Genomic DNA, 17,946 nt, shown 5'->3' with positions numbered 1-17,946 from the left:
TTTCTTTTCCTCTTTAAATAGTTTATTATTATTATTATTATTATTATTATTATTATTATTATTATTATTATTATTGTTGTTATTAATATTAAGAAAACTACACTATTTAGGGAGGAGGTGATAGTTAGAGAATCTTCAATGGTTAATCACATAAAAACTTATTGTTTTTGTCCATCATCTTTCTATTAACTTTTATCTAACCAACAACTTTTATCAAATATCATTTACAATAGTTAACCTTTTCAAAAGTTTTTTTTTTTTTCTAAACTTAAATAACTCATCTTTTATCTATCTTATTAAGTATCCTCATATATTTTATCATTTTTACTAACATATGTCATATTTTTGAGTATTTCTTGGGTAATTTTTCCGAAAAAACTTGTCGGATATTTAACATTTTACTAATGCATTTCATATTTATACTTTTATAGACACTAAATGCCAAAAAAAAATAAAATAATAAACAATTATCAAGTATTTTTTTTCTCCGAAACTATAAAAGACAATAAAATTCTTACATATATAGTTGAAATACAAAAAACAATAAAATATTATATAACCTTCATGTTTTATAATGTTTGATATATTTTCTTTTTTTAATTTTGAGTCTTACAAGTTCTTTTAAATTATAAAACATTTTTATAAAATATACTCATTTTTATTAAATAATAAAAAAATCTAATATTTAAATATAATTAAGGTCTAAAATAAGGTGTTATTAAATATAGGTATGTGATAAAACCTAAAATAAAATAAAAAATAGAGAAAAATAAATGTTTTGAATTACCTCTCTAAAAAGTCTTCTTCTCCAACGATTAAAATAAATAAATAAATAAATAAAACTTATTTCAAATGGTAACAAACTATCATTAGAGATCCTTTTTATAACTTAAATACTTATCAATTAGCATTCCTCACTATCTGTGAGTGTTTATACAATACACTAGAATTTGTTTTTAGGGTTTAAATGTGTGTTCTTCATTTCCTTTGACTTGAGTTATCATCTTTGTAATTGTGTTTTGTTTGTTCGAAATTAATTTAAAGAAAACATTCCTAAATCCTAAAACTCTCATCTTTTAGCTTATTCAAGTTTTATCAATGATTAGTTGTATTCACCCCCTCCATCTACAACAAACATTCAATTTTCTTTTCAACCTAAAAAATGTTATCAGATCATATTTGAATTCGTTTTCAAAGATCCTATCCACCCTCCATAACAACTTCAATCTAATTCCATTACCACTCTCAAACAAACATCAGAGAATTTTTTTTTTTTTAAAAAAAAAAAAAAAAAAAAGTTACACATCATGTACTTTAAGTAATTCATATATTCAGCCTTAATCACTCCCCTCAAAAAAAAAAAAGAATAAAAAAACCTCTTCTATTAAAAAAAGAAAAATACAAAACACAAAAAACAAAGAGAATTATAAAATGGATGTGACCCTGACGGAATTATCCACCGACCCGGTGAGGAAAATGGGCAGGGTCGGGTGCCAATCTACTGTTGATATGGCTGCACTATGAGGAAGGCTTTTCATCCCATTCATATCATCTTGAACCTGAGATACATAATAAATATTTGGGTAAATTACACGAATGGTCCCTATGGTTTGTGGTAATCTGCGTATTTGGTCCCTAAGAGCTTTTTTTAACTCGGAAGGTCCCTAAGATATATTTTTGTTACGCGTTTAGTCCTTTCCATACCTAAAAAGACTAAATTACCCTTCTTTATTTCTTTTTTAATTTATTTGTTATTTATTTATTAAAAATGTTTATTAATAAGATGGGACCACTTGTATAATTTACTGTTAAATGTATTGCCTTTAATTATCCTTCCACTCATCCGATTTATCTCTTGCCGGAGTAAACTACCACCCTTATGCCACCGGAAGTCACCACCACCTCTAGACCAGACTAATTACCACCATCTCTCCCACCGGAAAAAAAATCTAAAAACTCAGATGAACCTCGATACCTCAATTTGTAGAATGAATCAGCGTCACATTCCACCCATCAGACTCCGACACCACCCCTGTTTCCCGATGAGTTATCCGCAATAAGTCTTGGAGGGAAATTAGACCACTAATTGTGGATCTAAGGTTGGGTAATCTGGAGTTGTGGAACGATTGGGAGAATATCATAATTAAGAGAGTGGTTTAGAGGTAAAATGAATTTTGGAATAGTCCGACGAGGCTGAACCCACAGTGACTATAGATCTCACGATTTTCCCAAAACCTGATGTTCAAAAACCGATTTCAAAAGACCATATCTGTGAAACTCTTCTTTGTGAGAAATCAATATTTAGAAACAACGCCTTTCATGATTTTTAGAAACCCTTATCTGTGAGAAATCGATTCTCAAACCGGCAATAAATGAAAGGGATCGTGTAATCATTTGTGGGTGCATCTGGTTCATCGATGTTCCAGAACGTTCGTCGATTCCCCACCGTGATGCTCCGACGAAACCATATACCAACACCAGTTGTAGATGGGATTCTCATTGGCAATAAGATCGCTCAATAATGTATGCATTTCTCGAAGATGAAGATGATGGAGATAAGGGTCACCTACGAGGGTACGGTCGCCGGCGAAGGAGGATTTCGGCGTCTCCTAGTCTGGTGCCAAGGTGTCAAGTAGGGTGAAAAAAAGTAGAGAGATCGAGATTTGGGAGACAGAAGCGACCATCGGAGGGTGAAGGTAAGGGGTGGGAGTGGGCCCCATCTTATTTAATAAATAGTTTTTGATAAATAAATAACAAATAAAGAATAAACAAACTCAAAAAGAAATAAAAAGGTCAATATAGTCTTTTTAGGTGTGGTAAGGACCAAACGCGTAACAAAAATATATCTTAGGGACCTTCCGAGTTAAAAAAAGCTCCTAGGGACTAAACGCGCATATTACCCCAAACCATAGGGACCATTTGTGTAATTTACCCTAAATATTTAAAATTAAGAAACTTTCATTTATTTATTATAAACAAAAATAAATAAAAGTATGTTGGTATTAATAACCTGATATATTGGTGCTCTGACTGAATCAGATGTGACTAAAAGTCGTTTACCATTTGCATCTAAAGCCATTTCATGTCTATAATATTCTGAACTCTCAACATTACTCAACCTACATAACAAATTATAATTTTTTTTTTTTTTGTTTTAAAATCATATAAACTACAAAGGTTAAAAAAATGGTCAGATTTTTTTTTTATTTATACCTGTTGCAATTTCTTGACCAAAGAACTTTACCCTGATTCTGTAAGCTCCATTCAAATACCTGGCAACAAACAACAATAAATAAATTATTACTTTCTAATTTTTAAGGATAAAAACTTGGGTTAATCTCATGAAACTATGAAAGAACTTATATTTTGTGTTTTTACAGGATTAAACCTCATGTTTATTTTATTTCCTGAAAAAGACCTTGTATTTTTTTATTTTTCTGATCTGGCCCTTTTAGTCATTTTTTTTTCAAAAAATATTGTAAAATGTGAGGGTTTTTTTTGAGAAAAACTAAAAAAGCTGAGGGTTTATTTGGAAGTATTTAGAAGGTTGAGCGGTTTTTTTCGGAAAAAAAATACAAAGTTGAGGGCTTTTTCGGAAAAAATGAAAAAAAAAATACAAGGTCCTTTTCAAGCAAAAAATAAATTTGAGGTTTAATCCGAAAAAAACACAAAATATAAAGTCTTTTTTGAGATTAACCCTTGAAAAAAAACCCTCAACCTTCTGACTGTTTCCAAATAAACCCTCGAACTTTTTTAGTTTTTCTCGAAAACCCCCCTCAACCTTCTAATTGTTTCCAAATAAACCCTCCACTTTTTTAGTTTTTCTCACAAAACCCCCTCAACCTTCTAAATGTTTCCAAATAAACCCTCAACTTTTTTAGTTTTTCTCAAAAACCCCCTCACATTCTACAAGTTTTTTCAGGAAAAAAAAAATGACTAAAAGGGCCAGATGGGAAAAATTGAAAAAAATGCAAGGTCTTTTTCAGGAAAAAAAATAAAGTTGAATTTAATCCGAAAACAAAAACACAAAATATAATGTCTTTTATGATATTAACCCTAAAAAATATATATTAAAAAAAAAAGTCTTCACCTTTCCATCTATACCCAAGCTAAAAATACTAGTTTCATCAGGCCCAAAAAGAACAGAGCTGATAGCAGAATCATGAGCTGGCCATCCAGTTATTTGTAGGCCTGCTGACATATCTGAGTCTTGTTAAGGATTTTTTTTTTATTTCTTTTTATAAAATATAAAATTGGGTACTCATTTATTTAAAAAAAAATAAAAAATATAATTTTTTTAAGGATACCAAACATGTGAATCATTCCATCAGTAGCAGCAGCTGCTAGAATCTTTCCATTGTGGTTGAAGCACAGTGAGGTGATAGCAGGTGGATCTTTCCCAAGTGGAAGCACTGTCTTTAATAAAATGGACATATTTAATATTTATTATTATTATTAATTTATTATTATTATTATTATTATTATTGTTGTAAATAGATGCAACTTCTTTCTAAAAATACATATAACATACCATTGGCTTCCATGTTCTCATGTTCCAAACAGTTAATGATGCGAATCCCAATTTATCTATAAAATTTGTGCCATTTCTACAACAAAAATATTTTAATAAAACTGTTAATACTTTAAATAATTTTCAACTAAAGTTGTTAATAATACCTTCTGGATGCTGCTGCAGACACAAAAAGTGGTTCAACTGGGCTGCATTTTAGGTCAAGAACACTGAAATACAAATAAACAAAAAGATTTTAAGGAATGAAAAAAAAATAAAGAGATTTTGGTGTTTGGGAAACAAAAAATAAGAATAATAGTATTAGGGATAAAGATAAAGATAAAGATAAACCTTGGAAATGCTTCAGTTGTATTGAGATCACAAACAACTCTTTTTGCATCAACATTCCATGCTTTTATTCCTCCATCAGCAGTGCCTATGAGAAGCTTTATCAAATATTATTACTAATCTTTATCATCTACTTATGAAAAGGGTAAATGTGGAAACTAAAAAACTAAATTAGTATTATAATTTATACCAATCGATCAGATTTGCAATCCCATTCTAGTGACATGATCTCTGCCCCACAATAGATTGTTGCATTTCTTGATGCTGAAGTTGACGAGTCATATGTCCATACCCTTCATTAAAAAAAAAGAAATCAGAAAATTAAAATACTAAAGCTTGTTTCAAATTGTCTTTACTTCAAAGTTATCTCATTTTTTAGCTTTCAAATGATCTAAATCTACCTGACTGTTCCATCTACAGAAGCACTTGCAATGTTGTCTCCAGATGTAGAAAACCTACAGCAACTAATTGGGCTTGTGTGGCCCAAAAAAGTTTCCTGAAAAACAAAATCCATGAGACATAAAAGAAGATAAGAAGTCAAGTATTATGATGGATGAGTGATTGCATTTGCACCTGAAAGTCTACTTTCACTTCTGGGAAATCTTCTTCTTGCTGTGATTCATTGGTTTCTGTGTCATATAGTTGATTTAGTCACTTCAACAATTCAAAGAATTGATTTTTCTTTATATTAATCAAAATGCTACAATTTCTTACCAATAGAACCATTCTTCTCATCACCATATCCACCATAACTGTTCTTTGAAGTGCTTGCAGCTTGACCCTCAGGTGTATTAACATCCTTATCCAAGGGCTTTCTCCCACTCAAATGAGTGGTGGATGAATGAGCTTCACTAGATGAAACAACGGATTCTTTAGGTAAAGGTGTAGTAGAGCACATAGATTCATTGTTACCATCAATGCTTAATTGGCGGGAAGTTGAAAGATTGCTGTTATTAAGACATGCGATCAGTGAAACTAAAAGACAGTGTTTGGAATCAGAGAAATGGGGAAGAAAGAAGCTTACCTCCTGGAGCGACGTAATTGAGACTCCTTTTCCTCCAACAAAGCCTGAAGTTGTGAGAGTCTGGTGTTTAAATGTTTGATATCGTTCTTGAGATGGTTCACAGTGTGTTTCTCTGAACTGATTTTCAGCAATGCAGGAATGCGTGGATTAGTTAAGGAGAATTCGTATTGGTGTTTAAATTAGAAGAGATAATGATAATGAAATTCATGAATCATGACAAACTATTCAGGAAATTTGTTGAAGGATATGAGTTCCATTGAAGATTTCACTCAAGAAGTTCCTAAGAGAAAGATGCAGGGCATCAAACCACTCCCGAGAGAAGTATACACGAAACAAGGGATCCAATCTAGGGTTCTTGATATACGGGATCGCTGCATAAAAAAAGGGTTAAACCTCGAAGAAAGTAAAATTCTAGGAGCAGAAAAGGGGAAGGAGAGAAGACACACCAAACCACGACATCCAATCATGATCCCTTTGCAGCAAATCATCGCCATGAACTCCAAAAAATTCGATAACCTTGTCATTTCTTCCTGATTGTACGGCGTGAACGATGTAATATCGAAGAACAGAGATCTCCAATTTGGACAAGGTAGCAAGCAAGATGGTTTCGGATGAAGAAAAACATTGTTTGAAAAAAGTCAGCAAGGAAATTAGATTTTCTGCCTGGAATTTAGGGATGTATACTGAAAAAATTAGGTCAAAGATTTTATCCTTATGAAATCCTTTCCCAATATCTGTAGCCAATTCTTTCTCGAAAGATTGCAAAGTGTTTGTGAATCCTCTGAAGAACAGAAATTCCCTCACAAGCTCCTCGCCATATTTCATATTCTCCATTTTCTTTTTCGTGATTAGCCAGCCAACAAAGAAACGCAATGTATATATATGGCCAAATGCCTAGCTTGCCACTTACAATGATAAATTTAAAAACTTAATATACACTCCTTTGTAAAATTTAACATATTGTTGTATAACAAATTAGTTCAATTCAAAAAATTATTTTAACATTCTAACTATATATATATATATATATATATATATATATATATATATATATATATATATATATATATATATAAAACAGTTCATTATATATAGAACAAATATTGGATAAACAATTGTCGGATTTATATACATAAATTCTACTTATGAAACACTTAAATATAAGCAACAATTGATATACTATGGGTTACAACACTCTTTTTGGGGTACTTAGATTTATACCAAGTCATACTTATACTTCTTCGTCTTGTACATTTAGAAAATACATCAAACATTCGTCTCGTTAAAAACTTTGTAAGAGGAAACCATTTGGGACAAAAACTTTGGTTGAAAGATAAAAGAGAATTATTTGGATGTCTTGAGCTATTTATGCAATATCAGAAGTGAATAAGGGTGCGTTTGGTACAGAGAAATGGAATTGCTGCAGAGAATGGAAATGCAGAGAAAGAGAATTAAGATGGAGAAAGATAATTGACTCCCTGTTTGATAGAACTAAGAATCCACAAGAGAAATGTGTCTGAAAATCATTTCTCTTGTTTGGTAGTATTAAACAGTGAAATAGAAATGCATTTTTTACTTTGTTTATTTATTTTCAAACAACATTGTTTTTATAAAAATGCATTATGCTGCACATCTTGTTTGCTAAAATAAGTATATTTTATGTTTATAATTTTTTATTATAACATTACTTTTTACCAAATAATTTATTTTCTTGTTAATTAATATTATATATATATATATATATATATATATATATATATATATATATATATAATATTGAAAAACATATTTCTAATATAATGAATAATTTACAAATAGATTCAAACTGACGAAATATTATCACACCACATAATGAATACAATATATAAACAAGAATAATGAAATAATAATAGAGTTGTTCAATTATTAAAAATAAGTATAAACACCACATAATGAATAATCAAGTTTACATAAAAACATGGAATAAATTAATTATTGGCACGCCTTGAACTCCAATCAGTAAACATAAATATTAGCAAGAAGATCTCAACGGTCAGTCCATCCTTGCGAGGTCTCCACGGTAGAAATAATGTTGTCATGTTCGTCTCCAAATTGGGTGTGATTTGTAGGGATTTCTTGATCAAGGGGGTCTTCCGTCATGGTTGTACATATGAAGTTATGCATCAAACAACATGCAATGATTATGTGTGACATAGATTTTATTGGATGGTATGCATTATCACGTAAAATAGTCCATCTAGATTTAATTAATCCAAAACATCGTTCTATTACGTTCATTGCTGATGAATGTCTCATGTTATATAACTCTTTAGCATATGTAGGAGGTCGAGAGCAATCGTTAAGATGGTAACGTTGCCCGCGATAAGGTGTTAAAAAACCTTCACTATTTGTATAACCCGCATCACAAAGATAGTATGTTCTTACAAAAGATTCTACATATTTAGTTAGATTGTATTGATAATATTATGTAGCTTTATGTTTTATGTATATCATACCATGGGGTATTTTAAGACCATGTGGTCTACTAATAGTATCTCGCAGTACTCGACTATCTGCTGCGGAACCCTCCCATCCCGCTAGTACATATATGAACTGAAGATCTCTCGAACACACTCCAAGTACATTAGTACAAATCTCACCCTTGCGTGTTCGATAAGGTTTTCTCTTTGCTGCAGGGACTTTAACTTTGATATATGTTTCATCTAATGCCCCTAGGCAACCCTGTGCATAAAACAAATTATTTAATTAATATTGGAATTAAATAAATTTATAATAACTAATTACTAACCTTAAACCACCTCCACCTCTCATCGATTTCGTCATCAGGTATTGGCACAGGTTTATTGTAGAACTTTTTATGTAATCGACATACCGCATCTAAGACTACCTTGAAATATCGACTTACAGTTTCACCTGACCTTTTGAATCTTTCTACTATAATCCTATTTTTTTCGTTATGTGCAAGTACATGTAAGAACATAGCAACTTGCTCGTCAACTAACATGTTTTTGCTATATTTCAACCCCCCTCTTTGTTCAAGCATGTCACATAGTCTCATAAATGCATTTCTATTCATTCTTATGTTAACCACACTTGTTTTATCACTTTTATAAACCATATCATGAATACTATCACGTCCATTATGGTAACTCATTAAATATTTTTCCCGTAATATTGTAGCTTTTTCTAAACGATTCATAGTAAAATCATACAACATCCACCAACGTATCATGAAATACATTGCATAAAATGCTCTTACGGAGGATGTCCTAGCAATATTTCTATTTCGTACAATCCGTTGTTGCAAAGGTGTTCGTGTCATCTACGTATATACAAACAAGGAAGAGTTAGGACAAAAAAGCCAAAAAAATGCTAAAACTATCGAAAGAAAAATCATAACAACCACTGTTTAGAGCTGCATAACTTATCCAAAAATAAACCAAATAAGCTATTTCTTAAGCCTAACATGTAGGCAACACAGAGGAATACAATCTGAAAAAAAAAATCGTCTCATTCCGAGTTGGTATGAAGATTTTATAATGGTTCAAAGTTGAGCAAAAAAGCTAAAAATTGCTGGAACAGTTTACAAAAATCCTAACAGCCCATGTTTACGGCTGCATAATTCAGCCAAAACTAAACTAAATAAGCTATTTCTTGAGCCTAAAATGTAGACAAGACAGAGCACTCCAATTTGGAAAAAAAAATTCGCCTTATTCCGAGCTTGTATGAAGATTTTATGATGGTTCAAAGTTGAATAAAAAAACTAAAAAATGCTGAAACAGTTTACAAAAATCCAAACAGCCATGTTTAGGGCTGCATAACTCTCCCAAAACTAAACCAAATAAACTATTTTTTGAGCCTAAAATGTATACCACACAAAGGACTACAATCTGGAAAAAATAATACCTTATTCCGAGTTCATATGAAGATTTTATAATGGTTCAAAGTTGGACAAAAAATCAAAAAAAATGTTGAAATATTATACAACATTCATAATAGCCACTGTTTAGAGCTTCATAACTCAGCGAAAACTAAACCAAATAAGCTATTTCTTTAGCCTAAAATGTATACCACACTAACGACTACAATCTGGAAAAAATAGTGTCTCATTCCAAGATCATATGAACATTTTATGGCTGTTCAAATAAGAGTAAAAAAAACTGAAATTGTAAACAAATTGCTTTTGTAAATGGAACTCAAGCACAAACCAGATGTGAATCACATGTAGTAGTCAAAATTTATATTCAAATAACACAAAAATAGCATTCAAACATCAATAATCAGTTTTATCAAAGCAAGATTACCTTGAATTGGAGGAGGATGGTGATAAAATCGATAAAGAAGCTTTACTATATCCCTTGCTAGACTGCTAATCGGTGGATTGATCTAATCCCGGTTTTCAAATCAAGCATTGCAATCGATGTACGGTTGTTTGTAGGGAAGACGATACAAAGACATGGGTAATCGCATAAGAAATCGAGTATGCGTTCGATAAAATTCCGATGGATGTTTGTAACGTCCCAAAATTACAATAAATTTGAACTTTTGAAAACATTTATATTTATAATAAAAACCATTAAATCTATTAATTAACCAAAACTGTTAAGTTTCAATTATTCAAATAACATTTCAAAATCAAAACATACTTCCAACAATATTAATTCATTTAAACTTCAAAACAACAGCGGAAAACTAATATTCTTAAAATCCCATATCAAGAGTCTGTGACAAGGACCCAATCTTCAACCACGTCGGTGTACAGTCAAGTTAAAGACTCATCCATACCATAGGTACCTGTAATAATCATTTTATAAAGGAAAGGGTAAGCACGAAGCTTAGTGAATTCCAACACAACATAACAATAGAAGTATTACACCCTACTCCTACATTCCATGCCATCAACAAATATGCAAGCATCCATATAATATATAAACATTAATATCATATACCCTGTGTCTATTTGGGAACAAATCCCAAACAACACCCAAATAAAGACTCGGTATTCAGCCGTCGAGTCCACGGACTTGGCGTTTCTGCCTTCGGTCCCCCTGACTTGGCACAATGGCCTTCGGTCAGCCGGCTCGGTATCTAGCCGTCGAGCCCCAACATATCGACTCGGTATTCAGCCGTCGAGCCCAAACATATCATGCATATACATTCCACATAACAAATAAGTACATCAAACATAACTAATGCAACAAGTATTACTTTAACTATCAACCATATAGTTCCTAGTCTCACCCGACCTAACAGTAGACATATAATACTCTAAGGTTATGAAGTGAGGAACTGACCTCCAATAGCAAAACACTCTCCAAAGTAGCTCGAGACACCCTTTACACCAGGTCAACCTTTAAGCTTCATAATAATAGCAAATAGAGTTAAATTATGGTCTTTTGATATCTCAAAAGTATAATGATTCATGGGTTATTTTTATTTTATTTTTCAGATTTATACATAAAAGTTATGGTATTTTCGGGACCTGCTTTACCCCCTTTAAACATCTTATTTTTCAAAACTGTTATATATGAATTAACTTCAGGTCCTTAGCTTTAAAATTAGTATTTGCACACCTCCGTACGATTGTTCTACAATTTTTGGTGATTTTCACAAAACTGCCTCGTAAAACAGTTCATTACGGACCAATCTCGGTAAATGGTCGATTTCACCCTAGTTAGTGGCATTTCTGGACTTTGGTCAAAACTAATGAATTGTAGAGAACTCAAAAAAGAAACAATGAGATTTGGTTTCGACTAAAAAGGTTTTCTCATGATCTAGATATGGTCTCTCAAAGATATGGACAGATTGGTCTATTTTTCAGAAAGATAAAACTAGGGTTATGATTCAATCCACTCAACCCATTAAGTCTCAAGTTCGATTAACATCTTCCAGGTCTATAGAAAATCAGCCCTAGGACTTATAGGACATTTCCATTCAATGGTCAAAAAAATCATACCTAGGTTGTTGAGATTGAAAGCTCCATACAAGCCTTGCACCTAAAACGATTTTGACAACAACCCTAAAATTTCTGTCACGATCAACGACCTGTAACTCGAGCTCCAGACATTGAAATTAAAATTCCAACGGTCAAAGCTTCAATATATGTCTTGGGAAGCTTGACTCCAAATTTCTTGATGATCCAATGGTTCAATATCCGGGGATCGTCCTAACATTGCTGAAAGGTCTTCAAAAACGGGAATTCCAAGCAAAATGGATATTAGGGTTAATTGTGTTTAAGGGTTCGGCTGACCAAATTCGGCCCTAAGGCCCCCAATTCAACCAAAACATTTCCCCTTATGTCCCTAGGTTTGAAACAATAACTGGATTGTCCCTCTTTGCAATATTATGACTTTTAAGTCCTCAAGTCTCAGTCTGATTCTTCATAACTCCAACTATCATCGATTTAACATTCAAGTAATTATAATTTCATTTCATACACCTTAATAATTAGTCTTGAAATATAAAATTATCTATTGGAATTCAAAGATTTGAATTTATAACCTCAAACTGTTATTTTTGACCCATGATTATAACTATTTAAATTAATTTGAAATTAGGGTGTTACAATGTTCTCAATGGGGTTCGATTAGGGGTAAACTCAAATCTCCGCTTTTTTTTTTTCTGATTCTTGGTCGATGCCTTTTTTTATTTTCTCCCATTTTCCCTCTTAAAAATAGAGAATGGATTTGATGGAAAAGGAATTGATTTATTTCTCAATTCCTTACTTTTTTTATTAACCAAACAAGAGAAAAGGAATCAATTCCTTTTCCCTGCACTTATTTCCTTGTACCAAACACCCCTAAGTTGAAACATCGACTAAATAATTTGTGCCTCATTAAATCCTTGACAAGAAAACATGGTAGGAAGAACTTGGTCCAAGGACAAAGAATACATAATGGCCAATGATCGGTAGTAGCAAGGGAAATAACTATACATGGTGCCTCATTAAAACATTGTTAAAAGAAAACTTAGTGGGGATAAAAAACTCTAAATGGATGATAAAAGAGTGCATAATGGTTAAAGTATTCAACTGGACACTACCCCTTGATTTCATCAATCTTTAGTGAAAATGAGATACACTTTGTGTCTCATTAAAAACAACTTTGTCAATGTAAACCCCATGTGACAAAAACCTTGAAATGAAGATAAAAAAAAAGTAAACAAGCATTCGGTGGGATGCTACTCCTCACATACACTCAATATGTAAGCATACATCAGGATAAAATCCTTACTTGCATACAACTTGGTGCATAAATACATGTCATTTAGGTAGCTTAGAGAGCTTCCTAAGTCAAATGGTTATGACTTGTTTTTTGAAGGAATACTTTGATAGTGACTTGGTGAACAAGTCTACATGATTCTTCTCTTAGCCAATATGTTGCATTTCAATCTTTTGAAATGTTTGTTGTTCATGTGTAAAGAACAATTTTGGTGAGATGTGCTTAGTATTATCCCCTTTGATGTAATCATGTTTCACTTAATCAATAACAATTGTGTTATCTTTATATATGACAACGAGTTCATTGGGATCATAAGCAAAATCACATGTACTTTGAATATGACCAATTATAGCTCGAAGCCATACACACACTCTAGTCGCCTCATAAAGCGCAAGTAGTTAGGAGTGATTCGTTGAAGTAGAAACTAGATTATGTTTACAAGAGCTCCGGGATATCAACACATTCTTGATGGTAAAGACAACCAGTTTAGGAACGTCCCTTATAAGGGTCTGATAAGTAACTTGCATCGACATAACCAATAAGGACCGTGTTATTTCGGGTATCATTCAGGGTAAATACACACAATGACACGTATGGATAAAATAAACCCATATTTATAGTACCTTTAAGGTAACATAAGATATCTTTAATACCATTCCAATGGCAGCGTGTTGTGTAGTGTTGTGTCGAGCAAGACAGTTCACATCAAACGAGATGTCATGTCCATGGTATTTAGACAGTATACTAATGTACGTATTGTACCCATATATGAACACGCATAGATTAATATCTCTTCATCGTCCTCCTTTGGATGGAATAAGTCATTTTTAATGAACGAATGGTCATGGGAGTAGATGATGGTTTTGTGTCATGATGACTAAAGTGTCATAACACTCTCTAGGTGTATTTTTCTTGATAGAGTTGTAACATCCCAAAATCCAAGACTAAAAATTTCATTTTTAATTTAATAATTCATAAAACAGATTACTGAAAACATCAATAAGTTATCTCATATCACAAAAACCCATAGTCATATGTCTCAAATCAAGTCATAAGATAATAATGTCAGAGTACAAATCCCAAGAACATCATAGTGCGGAAAATCGTGGTGTGATGCGCTGCTACCGTGTCGGCTCCTTTCCCTTCAAAGAAGAAGGACCTGAAACAAAAACTGAAAACTGTAAGCACAAAGCTTAATGAGTTCCCCCTTCATACCACATACCATACAATAAACATATTGTCTAACATGTCTGGGTACTGGCCTACCCCTTCGGTCTCTTTCAACCGGTAACTGCCTAGCATATCAGGGTGATGGCCTACCCCTTCGGTCTCTTTCAACCCGTGCCGGCTCCTTTCCCTTCAAAGAAGAAGGACCTGAAACAAAAACTGAAAACTGTAAGCACAAAGCTTAATGAGTTCCCCCTTCATACCACATACCATACAATAAACATATTGTCTAACATGTCTGGGTACTGGCCTACCCCTTCGGTCTCTTTCAACCGGTAACTGCCTAGCATATCAGGGTGATGGCCTACCCCTTCGGTCTCTTTCAACCGATAACTTGCCTAGTATATCAGGGTGATGGCCTACCCATTCGGTCCTTTCGATTGGTACCTTGCCTAGCATACCAGGGTGTTGGTCTACCCCTTCGGTCCTTTACCGGTACCGAGGACTATTTCACCCCTACTTCTACCATATAATATCCTAGTACGTATACACATATGTGACAACCGTCAAATTCAAGTCAAAGTCAAACAAGTCAAACCGGTCGAATATTATTAGTGCTTGTATGCTAAAAGTTATTCTATGTATAAAAATGTGCATTTGTATGTCAAAAATTCAAGTGTCTCGAAGAATCCATGTGTTAACAATGTAAAAACCCTAAAAAGGGAATTAAACGCATCAAAACACGACTAAGGACCCTTGCGGGGACTTAAAACGATCATAAATGAAGCATAACGGGGTTCACGAACCTTGCATTACGAGATTATACAATAATAATGGCTAAGGTCAAATCTCTCCCAAATCTCTCCAAGTATGTCAAATCTCTCCTAAATCTCTCCAAGTATGTGAAATCTCTCCCAAATCTCTCCAAGTATGTCAAATCTCTCCCAAATCTCTCCAAGTATGTGAAATCTCTCCCAAATCTCTCTAAGTATGTGAAATCTCTCCAAGTATGTGAAATCTCTCCCAAATCTCTCTAAGAATGTGAAATCTCTCCCAAATCTCTCTCAAAATCTCTCTCTCAACTTTTTATAGTCATTCCGACCCTTAACTTGGTCAAAAACCGCTCGAAACGATGAGTTATATCGAAAAACAGCTAAATAGGGTCGAAACCCCTCTTAGGAACCAAAACCCCTCTTAGGGACCGAACCTCTTAGGGCCGAACCCTCTCGGAGCCGAACCTGTCAGAAGCGAACCCTCCCCCTTCTCGGACCAAAGCTCAGCAGACCGAACCTGAACTTCGGTCTATTTCGCCTTCGGGCCCAGCAGCAAGGACCGAACTTCGGGCCACATCCGAGAAGCCTCGCAGCTTCGCCTCTTTCACCCGGTTTTCGACCACGACTTCGTTTTAAGTCCGTTTTTCATGATTTTAACGTGGAATTTTCACCCAAATCCATATTTTACCATTTTTAACCCCTAGAACTCTTATTTTAATTATTTTTCAAGGATTTATTTATTTAAAATGGCTTAGATTATCAAGTGGGTCAAGTGTGCCCACTTGCCCTCCATGTGTCATCCTCTCATTTGCCACCTTATCCGCATCACACAAACCAATGCACACATCACTTCAAACTCACAAGTTGCTCCAGCAACCTGCTATGTAAAGAAATCCCTGGAGGATTTCTTGATTTACTCGCTCATTTCAAACATACACACACACACTTCTCATACCACCTCAACAGAGCTTATTTCTCTCTACTTCCCACCACCTTGTGCAAGTGTTCTTGAGTTGCTACTGCACTTTTTGGTAAGTATTCTATCTAAACTCAAGTGTTGTTCCATAAATTCATAACACTCTTGAATCATCGACTCATATCTTAACACCAAAAATCGTTCTTAGGATCATCAAAGTCTTCACGTGTTCATCAAGTGCTTGTGACTTGATATTCCTTAACTTCAACCTTACACTCTTCAAGTCATCACTCAAGGTGAGTTCATACCCCTACATTTTCCCGTTTTCTTTAGTTTTAAGGGGGGGAATACAAGTTAAAACACCAAAACATATTTGAAACTTAACTTGACAGCTTACAACAGAAAAGTTGTGACCTGTTCACGAACTGTTTTACCCAACTTAAACTTAATATTTTTCAAAACTGTTTAATATGCATGTAGTTCAGGTTTATACCTTTAAAATTACTACATGCACATCTCCATACGATTTTTCTACAATTTATGGTGATTTTTACAATACTGCCTATCACTGCAGCATCAAAGTCAGACCAGGTTGTGAAGATGAACATTTTCACCCTGGTTTAAGACCACCAAAAATTATATGAAAATTTATGGATACAGTAGACTCTTTTTCCAAATACTCAGAGTTTACGGATTCAGTTTTCGACTTACGATGATTTTTCTATAAATATTCTAAAACAGTGACAGTTAAGGGTAAAACTGTCAAATACATGTTTAAGAGTTATTCACACCTTGTAACATGCTGAGCAAGGTGTGCATGATTTACACTTAGTATTTTAAATATCATTTGATGGAAATACAAAGACATGCATAACAAGGTTTCATTCAAACACACGACACTTTTGATAAACTATAATAGGTATAGTTTGAGCACTTCGTTTGACAAAGAAAACAATAACTCAATCGACTTACAAAACAAGTATTTCATTACACACTACGTGAACTTGTTAATAAATAAATTTGTGAGACATTCTCCTTCGGGGTACTCTTAAGTACCACAGTTAAGTCCTGTAGTTATAATCAGAATCTCCTGGAGGGAGAGCGTGACAGTTGTATATAGATCTATATTGGGTCTGACAAACCCGCACCTAAGCTGCTTGCAACAGCTAGACCGACAGGTCTGTGGTGACAAGTGTCATAACATTCCGACGCCTGAAGAACGTCGAGTACGAGGTCTTCGAGTTTAGTATGGTTATAACATCTCACATGAGAAATTAACAAAACACACAGTTCACAGGGATTTAAGGAGTTTTATTTAAATATAAAACCACACATATACGAGTATGACGATTTACTTGCATACACTAAATCTTGTTTCAGTTAAGACTATAACAACCCTTTAGAAAATATTGGATTTTTTGGAAACAAACTTGTAACAAACTTTAAGGAAACAACATTCATTTTCATAAATACTTATGAACTCACCAACTTTATGCTGATACTCTTTCAAAACAACTTGTATTCTCAGGTAATCAGTAATACAGGTAACCACAAGATGTCTGAAGTCAAGACGCTAAGGCGTAGATTCTTTTGCTATATTTTGAACATCATATGTAATTTATTTGGAAACATGTATTTTGGAAACAATGTAACCTTTTAAATTATATTCATGATGGTTGTGTTTTACTTTCTTCACTATGGTTATGATACTGAGCATGACGTCCTCCGCCCCCGAACGTTTCCGCCGTTCTGGTTTGGGGGTGTGACAACATAATTCACATACTGCCTAGCATATCAGGGTGCTGGCCTACCCCTTCGGTCCTTTCGACCGGTACTGGGGCCTATCCTACCCCTCCTACCATTATCACATAATATCATAGCATACTATCACATAAAGCATAACATATCATACCAGATAATTATCACAAAGATAATCACCTCTACTATAACACTTACTAGTGGGCCGACATTGGTGCCTTCGAACCACT

At 33.6% G+C, this 17,946-nt stretch overlaps 1 protein-coding gene across 1 annotated transcript; it reads right to left on the bottom strand.

The window, feature by feature from the left end:
• Window positions 1-1,214: 1,214 nt before the first annotated feature.
• Window positions 1,215-6,764, bottom strand: LOC145159796 (uncharacterized). Its single transcript, XM_079078834.1, has 15 exons — window positions 6,329-6,764; window positions 6,132-6,253; window positions 5,883-6,025; window positions 5,573-5,805; window positions 5,432-5,487; window positions 5,260-5,354; window positions 5,049-5,151; window positions 4,862-4,956; window positions 4,678-4,740; window positions 4,532-4,607; window positions 4,308-4,416; window positions 4,091-4,203; window positions 3,214-3,272; window positions 3,011-3,119; window positions 1,215-1,559 (listed from the first exon to the last, which is right to left on the bottom strand). Exons 1-15 carry the CDS (start codon window positions 6,714-6,716, stop codon window positions 1,425-1,427), a joined length of 1,899 nt encoding a protein of 632 aa, XP_078934960.1. The 5' UTR covers window positions 6,717-6,764; the 3' UTR covers window positions 1,215-1,424.
• Window positions 6,765-17,946: the final 11,182 nt, after the last annotated feature.

This window comes from Lactuca virosa, chromosome 2, assembly GCF_052849685.1.
Source record: "Lactuca virosa cultivar CGN04683 chromosome 2, Lactuca_virosa_CGN04683_v6, whole genome shotgun sequence".
Classification (NCBI taxonomy): domain Eukaryota; kingdom Viridiplantae; phylum Streptophyta; class Magnoliopsida; order Asterales; family Asteraceae; genus Lactuca; species Lactuca virosa.
The sequence above is the reverse complement of the archived record's forward strand: the minus strand, read 5'-3'. Positions and strand labels throughout refer to the sequence as shown.